At 38.3% G+C, this 21,111-nt stretch overlaps 2 protein-coding genes and 1 long non-coding RNA gene across 3 annotated transcripts; 2 read left to right on the forward strand and 1 right to left on the reverse strand.

Annotated features, from left to right (window-relative positions):
- Positions 1-3,131, forward strand: foxf2b (forkhead box F2b). The gene is made up of 2 exons (XM_007258176.4): positions 1-1,264; positions 2,787-3,131. Exons 1-2 carry the CDS (start codon positions 355-357, stop codon positions 2,960-2,962), a joined length of 1,086 nt encoding a protein of 361 aa, XP_007258238.2. The 5' UTR covers positions 1-354; the 3' UTR covers positions 2,963-3,131.
- A 3,119-nt stretch (positions 3,132-6,250) lies between these two features.
- LOC125804564 (uncharacterized) lies at positions 6,251-7,724 on the reverse strand. The gene is made up of 3 exons (XR_007440673.1): positions 7,223-7,724; positions 6,723-7,048; positions 6,251-6,642 (listed from the first exon to the last, which is right to left on the reverse strand). It is a non-coding gene; the product is annotated as an uncharacterized LOC125804564 (long non-coding RNA).
- A 7,001-nt stretch (positions 7,725-14,725) lies between these two features.
- foxc1b (forkhead box C1b) lies at positions 14,726-20,046 on the forward strand. Its single transcript, XM_007258177.4, has one exon. The coding sequence runs from the start codon at positions 15,368-15,370 to the stop codon at positions 16,559-16,561; it is 1,194 nt and encodes a 397-aa protein (XP_007258239.2). The 5' UTR covers positions 14,726-15,367; the 3' UTR covers positions 16,562-20,046.
- The last annotated feature ends 1,065 nt before the right edge of the window (positions 20,047-21,111 follow it).

Genomic DNA, 21,111 nt, shown 5'->3' on the forward strand with positions numbered 1-21,111 from the left:
GGTTCAGAGTGATGGGTTACCGCCTCGTGTTTAGCTAAGGGGGTAAGACTCTCCGTTTCTTTCTCACAGAGGGATTATGATCATCCGGTTCAGCGCAGAACGTCTAAAACTCTCCATATCAGGGCGGGATGTGACAGTGGCGCTGGGAGGCTTCAACTAGATCCACAAGCGTTTCTGTGCGACTGGACTGTCAACACTGTGGCCAGTGGGGATGTAAACCACCAGTGTGGAGTTTTTTTTTTCTTCTAAAGAGTGAAGCGGCGTTCAGTTAGCATGTATTAGCCCACTCGCCTCGCTGCTGCAAGTTTAGCTTTTGTTTGCAACACCTTCTCAAAAGGCCATTGGTCCAGAAAGATGACGACCGAGGACTCCATGACAGACCTCGTGAGGACTGACTCAGTCTCAGCGATGGACCCCAGTCTAATAACCGGCTTGGAGAGCCAAGACACTCCACCCAAAGGCAAAAAGGCCAATTCTGGACTGCGGCGCCCCGAAAAGCCCCCTTACTCCTATATTGCGCTTATAGTCATGGCCATCCAGAGCGCTCCGGCCAAACGCCTGACCCTAAGTGAGATCTACCAGTTCCTGCAGGCGCGCTTTCCTTTCTTCCGCGGATCTTATCAGGGCTGGAAAAACTCCGTGCGCCACAACTTGTCCCTCAACGAGTGCTTTATTAAGCTGCCCAAAGGCCTGGGCCGCCCCGGGAAAGGCCATTACTGGACCATAGATCCTTCCAGCGAGTTCATGTTTGAGGAGGGCTCTTTTCGACGCAGACCACGGGGCTTTCGGAGAAAATGCCAGGTCCTTAAACCCATGTATCGGATGATGAACGGCCTCGGACTCGGTTCAGCCATTTTGCCCCAAGGCTTCGACTTCCAAACGCAATCCTGCCACGCAAATGGGTACAATCTGGATATGATGACTGGGAACGTCACCAGCAGCGGCTATGATCCACTGAGCATCGGTCATTATGGACAGCATATGCCCTCCAGCCAGAGCTCCACTTTGGCGAGCTGCTCGTTGGCGATGAGTGGAGACTATGGAGGGAACAGTCCAGCTCCTGCTTCCCCTGCAATAGCGAGCCACCCTCAGTACTCTGGAGCATCTCCACCCTGGCCTTCCTCTAGTTCTCCTTACCTGAAACAGCCTCCACTTAGTTCTAGCAGCCCGGGGTCATCAGCTCTCCACCACAGCATCTCACCATACCACCACATGGAGCAGGCCTATCTCCAACCCAGCTCAAGAAACACTGCAGACATGGCAGGTAAATCAAACATATCCACACACTCGAAAACAAAGGTTCCTTATTACTTATGAAGTTGACGCATGTTTGATTTAAGGCACCTACAATTGGTAGAGAACCTGTACATTATTGCTGTAATATTATTACTAAGGTACTGATGTACTCTGAAAAAGTCCAATACGTCGATTTAACATCTGATTATTCAATTAAAGATTCTGTTTGTGTTTTACAGCGAATCACTGTTTGTTACCGCCTAAATATTTTTTTTGCCTAACCGCCAAAAGATTCTACAATGTATTTTATCTGCAATTATAATTTGTAACCTGATAGCTATCTAAAATTATACACAGTAAAAATGACAATCGATAATCCTTACGTTTATATTCAACATAAAAAGAACAGTGTTAATAAACGTACATATTTGAAATTCTTCTTAATATTTTTTAAGTTGAACTGACAAAAGCCTGCAGTGTCTATCCAACCGTTTAACTTCTAATTAATTTCTCAAATTTAAAATAATATCACCTAAACATGATACATGCATTATCTACGTTAAATTTACAATTAAGTCACTTTTTTATCGCAAACATAACACTGAGTTAGACAACTCAACATAATCTGATATGAGCACTATGTTATTAACGGAATAAATCCATAAGAAGAGATGTACTCTCCAGGAGTTCCTGTCAACCGCTGGATGACCTTTAGTCAGTTCCCACTTTGCAGATCTTATTTCACCACACTGAACGTCATCTCTTTTTTCTCAAAGTTAGTTTAATTTGCGAAAATGTATATTTAATTCCTTAAGGAATATGACATTTAAGACAACACCAATTTCCTTCCCCTTTGGTTATGTTACCTGAAGATGCGAATGTACACATATTACAGCACAAGTGTTACAAGGCGTCTTGTTTAATTTAAAATAAAATAATGTTACATGCAAATAAATGGTTGTACTTGCACATTCAAATAAAAGTTAGTTTAAAAAAAAAAATAGTTAATTTAAGCCCAGCTCAACGAAGCAAGTAGTGAACTTGCAGTTTTTCTATTTTTTTTGCAAGGACTTTACTTTACACAATTTGCACATTTACATTAATATTTTATTTACCTGGACAAAATACATTACATCCACACTGTCAAAAGTGAGTAAACTAAAAGATATTTTTTTGTTGATCAATGTAAATAGGTTTGCAGTCTCTACGGGAAACATTTCTGCTAATTCTAAACAAGAATGCATTTATTTTAGTTAATATATTGAAAATAAATAAATACCGTAATTCAGAAAATAAACAAGATGTTTTCTAAAATATTTATATTTTTAAGCCATTATATATTTGGTTACATATTTTCACATATCAAAATAAACCAAATTGTCGTTGTCCTATTTTTTGCAATATAATTAAATATAAATATTCCTGTGGTTAATTTTTACTGAAGCTGGGACATCATTGTAATAAAACATTGTATTTAAGTATGTATTTGTGATTAGTTAATCACTTTAGCTGTGTGAATATTTCTTTATGCTCGCGTGTTTTGTCTGCAGTGGGGGTATCGTGCTACCAGGCCCACTCCTCTCCAGTGACCGAACGAAAGGACTTTCTATTAAATTTCAACGGCATCCCATCGCTCCCTTCATCTGCTAGTGGATATTACCATCACCATCACCTCCATCATCACCACCAGAGCGCTCACCAAGACGTTAAACCGTGTGTGATGTGAAAGTGAAGTTGCTGATCGGAAGCGCACATATGGCTGTACCAGGACACACTGCGCACTGAACCCGGGGGAGGCCAGCACTGATATTCATTTAGCAAAGGAATGTTTAAATTTATGATTGTTTTATTTGTAAGGTAACTGTTCTTGTACTCTTTAATAAAATGTATAAATATAAAAAAATAATTTATTTTCTTTTTTACTGTTATATCTGTTATGCACTTTTTTACACTCAAAATTTGCTTTGCATGAAAAAAGTAAACAAAATATTTGATGTCCGATGATGTAAATTAAACATTTAATACTGGACAGGAGAATATTTATTTCCTATTTCGAAGCAAACTGTTAAATTAAAAAGAAATTCATTAATTAATATCCTGGAGTCACCAGGATAAGTAAACTGTTTAACATATATTTTTCATAAAGACGTTTGCTCGTTGTTTTATGTAATATTATTTTAATAAATAAATTAATATTATAAATAATAATAATAATAATAATAATAATAATAATAATAATATAATTAAATGTCAAAAGCATTGCAATTATAAATTTAGAACTGCTGCAATAACATTTTTTATTGGTTATTTATATATCCGTTCAATTATTTTAGGCGTTTAAAAATACCGTTACAGTATAGCATTTTTACCGTTAAGTGTCTAACCACACGATCACAAACTAATAGTAAAATTTTGTGTCATGTGATTATACTTTTTTGCATGCGTGTGATAATGTGCTACTTTAAAAATAACGTTCTATAAGAGAGTGTTTAAAAATATATTTTAGCTTTTTACTACAAACTCTTTATAATAAGTTTTTTTAGATTGTTCTGGAAGTAAGAATGAAGCTGTGAATAAATAGGAAAAACAGTGAAGGTTAATCAGACATAAATGTGTATGGTTAATTTCTGTTTAAAGAGGGCCAGTTTTATTTTTAGCAAGCACAAAGCAACATTCTGCCCAGTTCCTGATTGGGGATCAAATGTAAAAATCATACATCTTTAATAGTTAGTAAACCAGATCCCAGAGCATAATCTAAAGAAAATCTAATTAGGCCTATTTAATCTTGATGAAGCTGAACTATTAAATCAATATGCTTGAAGACAAAAGAAGATTGTTAACCTGACAACGGTGAAATCTTTACTTTTTAGACGTGATAAAAGTAAGGCTTTCAAAATTCATTTTGCATAATAAACATACAATTATTTAGAAACTAACTAGTTGATTAACAAGTTAACGGAAATAAAGAAATTAAGCAGTCCTATCTAAGCCCCTCATAGGCATGTTATCAGACATCATAATCTGAGAATGTTTTAAACTATATTCACTCTGAATTATGTGTTAAACTCTAATGTTGCCTGCATCTACTGTGCACTTCACTATTTGAGGGTGTTGCCACGCCATCTAGCGACCACTCGCTCACAGTTGATGTTTTTGTTGTTGAATAAAATATTTATACGTTATGGGAAAATACCGATGCATGAGACAATACACAAAAGCTAAAACAAGCAAGTCATTTCCAAGTGCAAAGTAACACGGAAGTTTAATATCGAATATAGGGAGCTGCTAAAGTGACATCAGGTGGAAAAAAAAATGCGCAAAAAATAACTTAAGATGTAAATACATGATCCTTACGAGTGAGATTGAGATAATTAAGCCGTGGGAAAGAGATTGTAATGCGTGGAAACGAGATAATTTAGGCGTGGCCACAACTTAAGGCGTGGGAACAAGATAATTACATCATAGTCAGAGAATAATAAAACTGGCTTCCCTGTAAATTATTGCCCCTGAAGAACACTGAATATTACATCAAAGCTCTAATCCAAGGATAATCTTTTGTAAGAAAAATGAAGAGTAAATTTATTTTTACTTTTATCTTGGAAATAATTATGGTGATATTGTAAAGTCTCTTGCAATGAGACATGGAATAATTTTAATTATAAGATTTTTGCATACTAAAAGCTCACGGGTTCAGGGCAGACAGTATGCAGACCCGTTTACCTTTCTTAGGCAGTCATATTGTGCACGACCCCTGAGAGCTGCTTGTTTTGTTAGCTGCAAAACAAACGGACCTTGTTGTGGCCACGCCTTAATTTTCTAGTTTCCACGCCTTAGGATCTCGTTCCCACGGTCTATTTATCTTGTTCACATGTTCTCGTTTCTACGCGTTTTTTTTTTTACATGAGGTCACCTTAGGGGCTCCGTATACACCCAGTTTCCCAAACTCATCTTGGCATTATAAACGTCTTAAAACAGGAGAGAGAGACAAAGCTCTGTATTATGTTCGCTCAACCATCTAAGAATCATGTTTGTGCTGTGAAACGCACCGCAGGACTGCAGAGTGTACTTCAGAAAAAGGACTACACTGCCATCTTGTGGACAAGGAGTAATACATTAGACAGGGTCGCTGTCTAGAGAAGAAATGCGGCACATACTGTCAGACATAAGGAAACGCAGTCATGCCGCCTGACAAGTCCAAGAAAAGATGCTATCCCTCAAGACATCTTTCAGATGAACCATTTACATTTACTGGTTTATTAAAAGCAGAGCTCCTTATGTATAATAATAATTGAATTATTAGCTACAAACACTAGGCAGGACAGGTAGAGAAATATGTAACCGTCTTAAATTATTTCTTCGCCCTGTAATGACTTGGACATGATTAAGTAGAACCTCCAACTAAGCAGTTAAAATACGTCTGATTTTAACCCATTTATACTTTCTCCTTTTTACTGTTCGCAGCTGTTGTGATTACGTTACATTCGTGTAAGGGTACATGTCCGTAATTGGCCAATGGCTTTGCAGCGCGGATATTGTTGACTAGTTTACAATTTATTATTAAAAATCCTAAATCAATTTTCTTTTTAGCTCTTGGAATTATGGGTAATTTTAAATCCTTTGAGCAGTGTCAAGCGTTTTCACAAGAGTGGAGTCCGATTCTGCAATGAGAGGGGGTTCCATGTTAACACTTGATTTTTCTTGATTTTATAAAAAACGTTTGATGTTGAAGTGCCACGTGATATAAACAATATAGTGCATTAGTGTGTCAGCGTTTATGCTGTGGACTACATTTACTATGCACTACACCAATAATCATAGACTACGCCACTCCCATTTTAAAAAGGTGGGAGAATCCTGAACCAAAATGTAAAGCCCCCCCCCCCCCACCCCCCTCCACAGATCCCGATTATAATAAAACAAATTTAATGAGGCAGAGATTGATATTAAAATATACTTTTATATATTGACTAATTAAAACCAAAAAATAAACCTTTTTTTAAATAAACACACACAACAAAGCTCTGAAACACAAAATATAACTATAAATCTAAATCAATAGAAAAAAGCAAAACAAAAAATTCACAGTAATTTATAGATCAAAGAATAGAACCGAAATACAAATGCCAGAATATATAAGAAATCAATACAGAACATAGTATAGAAAGCAATATAGAAAACAATGGCCAATATCTTCAACCTTTAGCCATGTGCAGGTCCTGCCAAAACACACATTACTATTCAAATATTATTTTTTTTAGTCACTTACTTAGTGCACTTCCTTTAAAATACACGATACCCTTGGTATCCCCTCTTGGATACCCTGGCCCGGACACATCCTCTTGGCACACAGGGAGGAACGGCAATCAGGAGCACCGCAGCCTTCTTGTGCAACTTGGACAATTAATACTAAAAAAGTAAATTTATATGAAATGCCTGGTACTTGGTGTGGCAAAACAACAGCACATCCACTACAACAGCAAACATACCTGTCTTGTCCCACTGAAAGACCTGAATTTAGTGAAACAGCTCCAGCAGCACCTGTCCGACACTGCTCTCTGCTCTGCGTCTCGACTCCTCTCCCACACAAACAGCGGCTCAAATCATTCAAACAACACTACCCTACCCAGCAGCACCTACACAACACAACCACTGCAGGAACTCAGTCAAGATATCAAACAGGGTAAAACTGTTACAAAGTGCTACATTAAAAAAAAGAGCTTACCTGCTCTCTCCTCTCCAGACCATCTTTTTATTTTTAAAGGGGCAGGTTGCCCATTAGGCCTCCACCCTCCCAGGTCCTACTGTCCTCCGGCTACATAAAACAAATGTGTTGTTTCACAAGGGGTCAAAACAAATGAATCACTCTGAACCAAACTGTATTTATACAGTACAGTGTAAAAGTCTCTAAAATTATTTGATTTAGCTGGGAATCAGCTTCGGGTGCTGATCCAGTCATTGGATTTGTTTAGTTCAACTAGTTACTCACCTGATTTACTTTAATAAAGGCCTGGGGGGTATTCCAGAAAGCTGGTTCAACAAACTCCAAACCTAACCCTGAACTCCGAGTTGACTTACCTCACCGCGTCATACTCCGAGTTTTCAGTTCCACAGCAGCTGATCAGAGTTAGGTTACTCAACTCTGATTAGGTTAAACCCAGCTGAAGCGCGTTCAACGAGGCTGAAGTTGGTTTGATATTCGCAGCTCCAGATTCGTTTGGTTCGATATTCGCAGCCTCGTATTCCCCGGCTGAAGTTGGTTTGATATTCGCAGCTGCAGATTCGTTTGGCTCGATATTCGCAGCCTCGTATTCCCCGGCTGAAGTTGGTTTGATATTCGCAGCTCCAGATTCGTTTGGCTCGATATTCGCAGCCTCGTATTCCCCGGCTGAAGTTGGTTTGATATTCGCAGCTCCAGATTCGTTTGGCTCGATATTCGCAGCCTCGTATTCCCCGGCTGAAGTTGGTTTGATATTCGCAGCTGCCGCTTCACTGAAGCACCGTGAACTAAAGGGAGCGTTCACAAACACCCGCTGTTTATATTAAACACCTCACAGATCAACACTGAAGGAGATAGAATGAAGAAAAGCAGTACATCTGTTTATTAACAATGTAAATATACAATATCTTATTAAATGTAATTTTATATACACGACCTTTCATCACTTATTTTCTCCAGTTTTACTTACAACATGAATTTGCTTTTCTAGTGTAATTCATTCATTTCCTGAGTAAAAAATATCTGAAATAGAGATTTAGCCTCCTACTTTCAAGAAAACCTGGCATTATCCTGTCCGGAGCCAATTGTATATTGTAAAATATTTATTTTAATTACTGAATTTATAATTATATATTATAATAAGTAATAAAAATATATATTTAATAAAATGATATTTTAAAAGCCATTGCGCTCAAAAAATATGAGGCAGATGTTCAAGTGTGATTTTGAAGAACTTTTTCATGTTGGGCCAGAACAAATACACATGATCTGAAGAGTACTAGTCTTCTACTTTAAGGAAAACCTGGAATTAGCCTGGCCTGAGCTGATTTTATACTTTAAAATGAACTGGCAATATGGAATACCGATCCATAATGCACAAATTATTTTATGTAAAGCTGATGTTCCAGAGTGATTTTGAAGGACTTTATCATATTGGGCCAGAACAAATACACATGATCTGAAGAGTACTAGTCTTCTACTTTAAGGAAAGCCTGGAAATAGCCTGGCCCAAGCTGATTTTATACTTTAAAATGAACTGGCAACATAGCATACCGATCCATAATGCACAGTTTTTTTTATGTAAAGCTGATGTTCTAGTGTGATTTTGAAGGACTTTTTCATCTTGGGCCAGACCAAATACACATGATCTGAAGAGTATTAGTCTTCTACTTTAAGAAAAACCTGAAATTAGCCTGGCTTGAGCTGATTTTATACTTTAAAATGAACTGGCAATATGGAATACCGATCCATAATGCACAATTTTTTTATGTAAAGCTGATGTTCCAGAGTGATTTTGAAGGACTTTTTAATCTTGGGCCAGAACAAATACACATGATCTGAAGAGTACTAGTCTTCTACTTTAAGGAAAGCCTGGAAATAGCTTGGCCCAAGCTGATTTTATACTTTAAAATGAACTGGCAACATGGTATAATGAGCCATAATGCACAATGTTTTATGTATTTGGTCTGGCCCAAGATGAAAAAGTCCTTCAAAATCACACTGGAACATCAGCTTTAAATAAAAAAATTGTGCATTATGGCTCGTTATACCATGTTGCCAGTTCACTTTAAAGTATAAAATCAGCTTGGGCCAGGCTACTTCCAGGTTTTCCTTAAAGTAGAAGGCTAGTACTCTTTAGATCATGTGTATTTGGTCTGGCCCAATATGAAAAAGTCCTTCAAAATCACTCTGGAACATCAGCTTTACATTAAAAAAAAATTGTGCATTATGGATTGGTATGCTATGTTGCCAGTTCATTTTAAAGTATAAAATCAGCTCGGGCCAGGCTACTTCCAGGTTTTCCTTAAAGTAGAGGACTAGTACTCTTCAGATCATGTGTATTTGGTCTGGCCCAATATGAAAAAGTCCTTCAAAATCACACTGGAACATCAGCTTTACATAAAAAAATTGTGCATTATGGATCAAGCTGATTTTAAAGTATAAAATCAGCTTGGGCCAGGCTAATTCCAGGTTTTCCTTAAAGTAGAAGACTAGTTCTCTTCAGATCATGTGTATTTGGTCTGGCCCAAGATGAAAAAGTCTTTCAAAATCACACTAGAACATCAGCTTTATATTCAATTTTTTTGTGCATTATGGATCGGTATTCCATGTTGCCAGTTCATTTTAAAGTATAAAATCAGCTCGGGCCAGGCTAATTCCAGGGTTTCCTTAAAGTAGAAGACTAGTACTCTTCAGATCATGTGTATTTGGTCTGGCCCAAGATGAAAAAGTCTTTCAAAATCACACTAGAACATCAGCTTTACATAAAAAAAAATTGTGCATTATGGCTCGTTATACCATGTTGCCAGTTCATTTTAAAGTATAAAATCAGCTTGGGCCAGGCTAATTCCAGGTTTTCCTTTAAGTAGAAGACTAGTACTCTTCAGATCATGTGTATTTGGTCTGGCCCAAGATGAAAATGTCCTTCAAAATCACACTAGAACATCAGCTTTACATAAAAAAATTGTGCATTATGGATTGGTATGCTATGTTGCCAGTTCATTTTAAAGTATAAAATCAGCTCGGGCCAGGCTAATTCCAGGTTTTCGTTAAAGTAGAAGACTAGTACTCTTCAGATCATGTGTATTTGGTCTGGCCCAAGATGAAAAAGTCCTTCAAAATCACACTAGAACATCAGCTTTACAAAAAAAAAAATTGTGCATTATGGATTGGTATGCTATGTTGCCAGTTCATTTTAAAGTATAAAATCAGCTCGGGCCAGGCTAATTCCAGGTTTTCCTCAAAGTGGGAGAGTAGTTCTCTTCATCTGATGTGTATGTGTTCTGGCCCAAGATGAAAAAGTCTTTCAAAATTTGGCAGTTCATTTTAAAGTATAAAATCAGCTTGGGCCATGCTACTTCCAGGTTTTCCTTAAAGAAGAAGACTAGTACTCTTCAGATCATGTGTATTTGTTCTGGCCCAACATGAAAAAGTTCTTCAAAATCACACTTGAACATCTGCCTCATATTTTTTGAGCGCAATGGCTTTTAAAATATAATTTTATTAAATATATATTTAATTATTTATTGTAATATATAATTATAAATTCAGTAATTAAAATAAATATTTTACAATATACAAAATTACATTTAATAAGATATTGTATATTTACATTGTTAATAAACAGATGTACTGCTTTTCTTCATTCTATCTCCTTCAGTGTTGATCTGTGAGGTGTTTAATATAAACAGCGGGTGTTTGTGAACGCTCCCTTTAGTTCACGGTGCTTCAGTGAAGCGGCAGCTGCGAATATCAAACCAACTTCAGCCGGGGAATACGAGGCTGCGAATATCGAACCAAACGAATCTGGAGCTGCGAATATCAAACCAACTTCAGCCTCGTGTTCGTTCACGGCTACCTACAAACAGGCATTCTCAATGGAGCGCTGAAACAGGGATTGACCATGAAAATGAATGAGGGAAAGAACAAGGCATCATATTTCACCCCCATTGAGCAGGAAATATTAATATCTGCGTATGCAAAGTATTAAATCATAGTGTAAAATCATATTCAGACATAAAAGCAGCAAAGCAAAGGGAGTCAGTTTGGGCAAAAATAGCTGACAGAGTCAATGCGTGAGTTAACATAAAAATTAAAAACTCACAACAATGCACTTAGTCAAAAAACATGGAAAATATTTTAATTGTTGTTTAATGTGATTGTTTAGTCGTTATTATTATTTAAACATTTTTATTTGTCTTCATTTGTACACTTTTCTTCTTTTTTAAATTAATTTAGGTGTAATCCAAGTGGGATTAAACGCACATGGCAGCAAGTGAAAATGAAATATAAAAAAACATTCCACAGTCCACAGTGGTATGACTTGTACACAACTGCCTAATATTGTTACTTTTATCAAGCTTAGTTTGCCCTACAGTTGATTCTGGTTTTGTAGCTAATAGGAAAAAGGCTGAGGTAAGAAAAACAGGAGGGGTGCCACCACCGCCACCTTTTACCCAGGCAGAGGAGCTGGCACTTTCACAGAACAGTGGGAGGCCCATCACTCATGGAATCATTAATGGAGGAGAAATGGAGGAGGTTTGTGTAATGTGTTAAATATTTGTCCTTTATTTTCTTTTAAAGTTGTAAATTTATGATCAGTACTTGTATATTAATGCTGTGGAAGGATTTTGTGTTTACATAATCACCTTCATTTAAGGCAGGTGCTTTAATTGGAACGTGGGTTCCATCCATGCATCCAATGACTCTTGGAAATCCTAAAATATTATTTTAATAATATAATTATTTATTTATTATTTATTCATTTATTTCTGATAATTTTGTAATCTTTGTTATAAAGACAACCCTGCAATTCTGGGAATTCCTCTTTAATGTTCATTAAAGGCTTATGCCCAGGAACACCACAAAACTGGACAACAACTGTTTTAAAGTTAGGCATACTAGGCTGATCCACGATGTGGGATATTTTAAATGTGTGGCTTTAAAATATTGTTTAGGTATAACATTGACTGCGAGGAAAAACGGTAACGTTCGAGGATAAACTAAAAAACACGTCTAATCTGGGTCTAATTACTCGTTCAGGACGGAGAGCTCTGCGAATAATTTGCGCTTCAGTATCAACTGGATCCGTTTGCATGAGAAAAGTGGCCGTAAGCTAACCTGCCAGCCAGGAGGTTAGCTTCAGAGCGTAAGTTGCTATAGTAACTGACTCAGGTTCTCTCTAAGCTCGGTTTCTGGAACGGAAAACTCTGAGTTTCCGTTAACTCTGAGTTTACTTACCCGGTTTTGTCACTTAACCTGCTTTTTGGAATACCCCCTTGGTTAGATAAACGAGGCACTGGGTGGAATTATTAAACACAGATTCCTCAAAGAGAGGTTTGGAAATTGTTAATCTATTATACTGTACAAATCAAGTCATGGTTAATTTGTATTTATTCTAAAGCTCTTAACAGATTGAGGTACAGTCATTTAACCTACGCATAAAGCACATTGGATTTTCTTTAAAATAAATACAAAAATGAAATGGAAAAAACTTTTCCCGAGCATTTCCCTTTTAAGTAATAAAACGTGCATGTGCGCAATACTGTAAACAAATGTAAACATCAAATATTTGGGATTCATCAAGATCTGTATGCTGTAGGGTTTTCGCATGTATTTTTGCATGTATTTAACTGCTTGTGTATGTAAGAACTTTTGTTCGTTTAGTTGATTTTGTAAACAGGCTGATATTTTTTATCTGTTCATTTGATTCGTTGTGGTTTACTGGCTTTTCTCAAATACGCATTTTATTGTTTTGCTATCTAAATCCAGCTTTAAAATAGACTACCACAAGGGGGCACCCAACGACAACAGAAGTACTTAACGTCGTCCTCATCACAGTGCCAAGCGTATGTAGCGCAAAATAAAATATTTTACGTTTTTGTTTTTTACAAAAAGCATAGTATAGTAACACAAACATAGTAGCAGATCTCCTACTAAACTGTTATGAAAAGCACGAAGTATTCTAGCTTGCCTGACTAAGATGCAGCTGATGAACTAATGGCAGAACATACAGTTAGTAAACTGACAATTTCTATACATATGTCACTTTTTTCCTTCGTAGTCATTGTAGTGAACAGAGCGTTATACACAGGACTGTGCAAAAGGTTAAGGAACCCAAGCACATTACTCCAAACTATTTATCTCTGCCATAAGATTGTGGGATTCCGCAGGAAATGTAGAAATCCATATTTTACCTTTCTTAATGCTTTAAGAAAATATTAATTGTTGAGGAGTTTTGGTTGTGTTGGTCACTCTAGTGACCAGCTCCCCAAATATTACTCACAGCTTTCCTGAGGGTCCTGATAATTAAAGAATGTAAAACGAAAAAAGAGAAGAAAATATGCAGAAAATTTGATTTGTCAAAAGTCTGTAATCATAGTAATTATAGCCTGTAAAAGTATAATTTAGCTGATAAGGATGATAATTACAGGAATATATGTAAAGATTTTACATTATACTTAATGTAAACGTTTGGGTCGAGTGTAACAGCACCCTCTAGTGGAGTTTCTCAATTTTCAAAGTAGAGTATTGTCTCCGTTTTCGAAGACTTTTAAGGAAACTTAAGTTAACAAATTAGGACCACTGTACTAGACTCCGGTGCTGTGTTGTTTAAATATTTAAATTTAATTAAATCAAAGTAGTGTATAAGCTAAATCTATATATCTCGACGGTCATAATGAAACCTTCTAAAGAAGGTATGAGCCCTTAAACTGCCTTATAAGTCAGCAAACAACCATAAAACAGTTTAGACCAGTGATTTCCATCCCTATTCATAGTGTCACACCTCCCTGTACATGTCCGTACTGTGCCTGATTTAACTCACCCACTATACTCTGACATATTCTATCCAAAATAAATATATATATATTTTAACAATCTTCTTACATTCATTTTTCTTTGTTTGTTTATTTTCTATTTAAATATGGCTTTTAAATTAAACATTCAAACAAAACAGAAAAATATGTAATCTACCTAGTCCCGCCCCACTTTTTTAAAATACCAGAACTGCCAGTTTACATTAAATTCCACATAGATATTATTTGTTTTGTTTGATTTATATAAACAAAGCATCAAAATGAGTGACTAGACACATAACACAACACACACAAATGCCATTCACGTCTTGTGTTTTCATTCAATGTTTCTGAATGAACTTGAACCTCACACTCCATCTCTCACATTGGCATGCAAGAAGTCATGGTATATCAGTATGTAAATTGATCATGGAGCGTTATCTCAGGGGATGGCTTGGGAACTCCAAGACTCATGGCAAGACAACAAACTATAAACCTTATGAGGTCTGATATAGTGGATGTCAGATGGTTCATATCCAAAGCTGTCTGGGTATTTAAATATCCTTGATCCGCAGTGTTACTAGTGTCCAGTGAATAGGTCATAGAAGGCATTACCAGACTATCACTAGACTGGCAGTGTATAGAATTGTGCTTGAAAACAAATAAAATTCTATAGCAGAAATCACATCTACATGCAGTGCAGGAGACCATATCCCACAGGTCAGTACAGCATTTTTCACGTTTTTTTTAGACATGGCAAAGGTAATGGGATAACATACTAGTTACATGTCAGTCTATGTTCTACATTTATTTCCCACCTTCAACACTGAAAAGACCACTTTGGTCAGTTCAACAAAGTTTTATCATAAGCCGAGGAGTTTAAAGACAAAAAAAAATCTAAAAAACAAAACAAAAAAAAACACCAATGTGTGTAAAACTTGCTCTTTTACTTATTTTATCCATCATTTTCTGAATTCGTATAATATGTTTAGTAAAATGTTCAAGTACTTCAACACAATTCTCGAATTTTGTGTCAGTGGTCGTTTGCCTGCCTTGCCATATCCCTCCTTTTTTTATACAGCTGGCCGGTCGTATATATTAACAAGCAGTTCGCCCAATCCGATGTCAGTAGCAGGATTCTAGGACCAATCCTAGAACCCAACAATGGCAGGTCCAGATGTGTGTTGTAAGAATACGGGTGGGAAAAATGTAATGGGTCAACCACTTTTCTCCACACATATAAGTCTGAACTCCCATTGGCAGAGGCGCTCAGCTGGGGGAGGAGCGCGCGCGCACACGCACACCCACATGCACACGCACGCGGCCAAAAAGGCAGCACCTTTTTTTCCTTTTCGTCCAAAAGTGACGGATGCTTGGAGTTCATAATTTTTCCCTCCTCCTGGTGATTTTATCCACGTTACACATTTTTTTCTGAAACGAGAAGTAGAGAGTGGACTAAGACTCGCTTCACTTCAAACTACCAAAGTTTGAGAAGGGACTCTCTCGTTCAAGCACGCTCCGGAGAAACCTTTTTCCCACGTTTGTTTTGTTTGTTTGTTGTTTTGATGTTGTGAGTGGAGTTCCTGTGTGTCAGCGCGTTCACGTAACGGAGTGCGCGATGCAGGCGCGCTACCCGGTACCCAGTCCCAGCTCCTTGGGTGTTGTGCCGTACATCACCGGTGAGCAGGGCTACTACCGGGCGGCAGCTGGGGGCGGGGGCGCCGGCTACACGGGCATCCCGTCGCCCATGAGCGTTTACACGCACACGGCGCACGAGCAGTACGCATACGGCCCGTACGTGCACCACCAGCAACAGCACCACCTTCCCCACCAGCAGCACCAGCAGCCGTCCCCACTGCAGCCCAAGGACGCGGTGAAGCCCCCGTACAGCTACATCGCGCTCATCACCATGGCCATCCAGAGCTCGGCGGAGAAGCGCGTGACGCTCAACGGCATCTACCAGTTCATTATGGAGCGCTTCCCGTTCTACCGCGAGAACAAGCAGGGCTGGCAGAACAGCATCCGCCACAACCTGAGCCTCAACGAGTGCTTCGTCAAAGTGCCGCGCGACGACAAGAAGCCCGGCAAGGGCAGCTACTGGACGCTGGACCCGGACTCCTACAACATGTTCGAGAATGGCAGCTTCCTGCGGCGCCGGCGGCGCTTCAAGAAGAAGGACGTGCTGCGGGACAAGGAGGAGCGCGCGCCGCCGCGCCACGACGAGCGCCGTGAACGCTCGGAGGAGGAGGACGAGCACGAGGACACAACGCAGGAGGAGAAGGAGGATGAGGAGGCCCTCCGAGCCGCAGCGGTGAAACTCGGGGAGGTGAAGACTGAGAGTGGCGCGTGCACGCCGCCACCGCAGACGCCGCACGTCGCTTCCACGCTGCTTGCGTGCGTGACCAAGAGCGAGAGCCCGGAGGGTGGCAGCCCGCGCTTTGCCACAGCAGACGGTGTGGCCTCGTTACCCGCGCACTACAGCCCGCCCTGCGGAGGCATAGCGGCGGCGTACGCGTACGCCACAGAGCGCGTGCACGAGGACGCAGCGGCAGCAGCAGGGCCGGATTACTTGTGCCAAAGCCGGCTTGCACCCTGGTGCTTGGGCCAAAGCGCGAGCATGATGGGAGGACAACAGCAGCAGCAACAACAACAGCAACAACAACAGCAACAACAACATCAAGGAGGCTTTCCCAGCTTCCAGGCTCTGAACGGCACCTCGCCGGTAACCGGCTGCCAGAGCGCGTTCCCCGCCGCGCCGCCGCCGCTCTACCGGGGAGCTGGAGCTTTCGTGTATGACTGCAGCAAGTTCTGATTTACATAAACACACACATACTCACACAAACAGGACTACAAGAGCACTATGGGTTATCCTCTTCAGTGTTAAACGAGGAGGTTGGAGTTGGAGGAGGGAGCGGGAGCGCACTGCTATGTGTCCGCGGTGAGTAGAGGAGGCCGAAGGCGCTCAGGACTCCTCTCCTCTCCGCGCTCCTTCTTTCACTAATTTATTATTTCACTCTCTGAGCGGCTCTGTCTTTATTTATACACACCTTCACATGGACCGTGACTGTGCAGGAAACCTTTATTTTAATTACTCCAGATGTTATTATTATTAACTTTATTATTATTATTATTATTTGGTAAATAAATGTGCCTTCCTGTTGAAGTTAAACCCTCGAGTGATTGGTCGCTTTGCTTTGGTGTAGAAAAGATTAGGTAAAGGTGATCAACATCCTAGTCAAAAAATGCTTTTAGTTCATATGCTTCAAGTGGTTGAGCTGAATGAAATGGACACAGTCCTGCGTCAGATAAATGGGAAAAGCAGTTAGTTGTGTTCATACAGCACACCGTATTCATATACAAATTCATTCACCGAGACACATTTGAGTTACGCACACAACACGCTATTTAGCTCTTTATGGTGTAATGATTGTTAGGCACTGGTTTGAAACACGTTGTTACTGTTTTATGACTGTTATAAGAATTTATAAATTGAGGCCTCGAGCGCAAAGCTGTGTAGGCCTTAAGTAAATGAGCCTTATTTTCTTATCTAAAAATACAATTATGATAAAACAACAAAAACACCGATAGTAATAATAATAATAATAATAATAACAATAATAATAATAATAATAACAATAATAATAATAATAATAATAATAATAATAATAATAATAATAATAATAATAATAATAATCTGCGATGGATTGGCGGCCTGTCCAGGGTGTATCCTGCCTTCCGCCCGATGCCTGCTGGGATAGGCTCCAGCCCCCCCCCCGCGACCCTTCACGGATTAAGCGGTTGACAATGAGATGAGATAATAATAATAATAAAATCTATAAAAGCAGCTTTTATAATTTCTGATCTTAAATTATTATTATTATTTTATTCTTTTTAAATAGCTTGATTAACGCTTTTTACATTAGCTCACAAAACGGCAGATAGCCAATACAGTAGTCAGTAGCTGCCCAATAATTAATCAGTAATTTTAATTTAGTATTACATTGAATTACAACAGCTGAATCGAAACAAACGAGTTAACAAATGTTCAATGCATTAAAAACACAACGGTTAAATTGAACTAATAACTATTATTGAAGCTGAGGTTAGGTATTCTGGTATGCTTTGTTGGTTTTAATTGATTGTATCTTATTTACTGAAGTTATGAATTGTGAATTTCTGATGAATCAGAAAAAACTACGCTATTTCCACAGAGTATAATTAACCCTATCAGATGGACTTGTGTGTGTGTTCGGAGCGCTAAACAGGTTTATTTTTAGCTTCCTGACCCAGACTGCTTCCAGCAGACGCTCAGTTCCTCTGACTGGTCACAATTAAAGCTCATTTCTGCGTTATTTGTCAAACCGTAAACAGACGCTGACACGATTACACGCTAAACACATGCAACTGATCACAGCCACAGGCCTAAACACCAGCTCAGCGCCTTTACATCCCGCTGAACACAAAGCTAAATGACTTAAACGCATCGTGTTTGGTGTGTGTTCAGGCCGGGTAATTGATCCTGTAGGCTAAAAGATGGAGGGATTAAGTGATAAAGGGAAGATTAGAAAGGGAAAAGACAGGACAGTCGTGGAAAGCCAGGATGTTAGCTGGATGTGCAGTACTGCAGTACTGTGAGTGTGTGTGCCCGCAGGGTCGGTATTAGAGCTGTTTTTCTTCTCTCTGCTCGGACTCAAGTGCCAAAACGCAGTGCAGGTGTGTGTTCAGGGCTCGTGGCAGTCAAAGGCTCTTTGTTGTGATCGTTCAAGCCGAGGGGGAACACGATACCGCGCGGAGGCCCTACGGGAGTTAACGAGCCAAACACGCTTCACACACACTCTCATACACACACACACACACACACACACACGTGTAACGCAGTAACCCAGTGTCAACTGCTATGAACGACATAACCCGTCGCCGTAGTGGCATTTAGTACAAAGAACGCGTTCATTTTGAGGTGGTTGGTGACTTTCTAAAAACACAGTGTGGGTTTTTCGTTTTTAGAAATAACTATAGTCAAACTTAACACACTGTGAAATCTTTTTATTTATTTAAGTCGATTACTATTGGTAGAAATCTCGGGTTGTAAGATAATACAAAATCATAATAAATGCAAATTAATTTACTATATATGCATATAAAAAAATCATCAGTTTCATCCCAAGAATACGTTGGAGTTACCTAGCGAGAAAATAATGAATCTCATTTGAAAAGTGACATTTAAATTTAAAACAAAAGGGACCAATACATACTCCTCCTGGTTGTTCCAACTTGGCCTTACATTTACAGAGCAAAGAAAAAATGTGATAAGTAAATTGAAAAACAAAAATAGTAAAAAATAAAAAAATAATTGTACAGAGAAAACACGAACGGTCTGTATAAGTAAATAGAAAATTAATCTGCCGATGAGTATGCGTTTCCCAGATATGGTCTGGGACTGCATTCATTTTATTCTGGGAATACATTTAATACGAGGTTGATCCCCAACGCATTACTTTCAATTTCAATTAATTTATTTTAAACGCGATTTAAAATACATACGGAGGTAAAATAATTTAGCCGATTTATTAAAACCCCAATAGCCAAGTTTACAGTCCAGAAGAAGTGTAATTTAAAGTGCTTGCTTTTCAATATCACATTTGTTCCTCCTGGTACTGCATATCTATTAAACCACGCGCTTATCTGCAGATAGGATTTGAATGTTTGATGTGTAATCTCATGTAGAATCATATAGTAGGTCAGGTGAGGTACTACACAAGCGAAGACATGGTATTTTTTAATATGTAGTATAACACGTTTGGCTCTATCTCTGTTTTATGCAATGAGATTCACAGGTCCCAATTGTCCCATAACACAAGCAATGACTGTACATTCTATGTACTGCGGCCTTAGGCAACCAGTCAATATCTCCCATATAATCACACTAAACCACGGTGTGAGGCTTTACCATAGAGCCACAGTCAAGGACTAAGGAGACCAATACAGAACAGTGGGACCACAACAGCCTAAACTGCAGTGGTTTAGATACTCTCTGTAGAAAATTCCTCTCATTGGTTAGATTCACTCTCTAGTGTATTTTAGATGGAGGCTTGTTGTAAAAGGCGCGCAATGAATAATTATTAAAGTTATTTCATATGAAATATGAGAAACTCCACTACTGGTATTTTAATTTTAAAGCAGATTTAGAGATTTTAAACTCCACCATGGTGGATGGATCCATACACTGAAATCATGCAGTATGAGAAATAGTACTCCACTGAAGTAGTAAACACACTGAAATAAAATTAACATTTGAAATTGATTGTTTTATTATAATTTTATTTCTGACGTTTTTAGCTAGGGTGGTTCTTATTTATATATTTTTAAACACATTTGCAAACAGGTGAATTAGCAAATCAGCTCATGTGATGTACCCACTAAATTACATGTCCTGCACATTAGAAGATGAAACTTTAAATAATGTAATTTATCCACATAGACCTTTTATTTATTTATTTCGGATTATTATTATTATTATTATTATTATTATTATTATAAATTGTTCAAATAAATAATAAGTTTATGCTGACAAATGCCCCGGTTTCCGAAGGGAGCCGCAAAATAGTGCAATACTAACCACCAGTGAGACAAGCAAAAATGCGTTTTTGTGTCACTTCCTACACAGAGACCGTACTTCTACACATATTAAAACATGATTACTGATTGTTTTATAAAAAAAAAAAAAAACGAAACTGAAATGAGGTGTGTGCAGACGTAATAAAACATGAAGTACGTTATGTTTTCTTTTACATTACAATCACATGCATATGTTTACCTCAAACCAACAAAATGTGTCATTTGATAGGAGCAATTAGATTAATATTTTTAATTTAGAGTATGCAAAGTAACGGAGGGGGTTATTAATCTATTGTCTGCTGCTCCTAATGAATAAAAACGTGGACGGTTTTTGTACTATTTTACAGCCAAACACAAAATGATAAAAAAAATATTAATTAACAAAATTAATCAGTTAAACACTTGTATGGGAATACATCGAGCGAATGTGACTATTTGAAGTGACCGTCGAGAAGAACAAAAATGCACACATTTTCCACAAAAAAAATAATTATATACTCAAAAGAAATTCGTATATAAGCTAATGTTTAAGCTACTAAGCAGCATAAACACCTCACGGTAAACCATAAATAACTGTTATTAATTGATGTGTGAATGTGGTAGTTTTTGTGCGTGTGTGCAGTAAAAGAGCTTTGGTTTGGGAAAATGTGTCTGAAGAGCCGCAATCTAGAATAAAATCGTTGATTCTCTGATAAATTACTCCGGAATGAACACTGAACAGCCCCAGTCCCCTAACCCCACTTAACT

This window comes from Astyanax mexicanus, chromosome 1, assembly GCF_023375975.1.
Source record: "Astyanax mexicanus isolate ESR-SI-001 chromosome 1, AstMex3_surface, whole genome shotgun sequence".
NCBI lineage: Eukaryota > Metazoa > Chordata > Actinopteri > Characiformes > Acestrorhamphidae > Astyanax > Astyanax mexicanus.

Excerpts from the sequence above, each read along its gene's own strand:
- foxf2b (XM_007258176.4), top strand. The coding sequence starts at position 355 with ATGACGACCGAGGACTCCATGACAGACCTCGTGAGGACTGACTCAGTC. Across the intron at positions 1,265-2,786 it reads AAACACTGCAGACATGGCAG|TGGGGGTATCGTGCTACCAG; the intron begins GTAAATCAAACA and ends TTTTGTCTGCAG.
- foxc1b (XM_007258177.4), top strand. The coding sequence starts at position 15,368 with ATGCAGGCGCGCTACCCGGTACCCAGTCCCAGCTCCTTGGGTGTTGTG.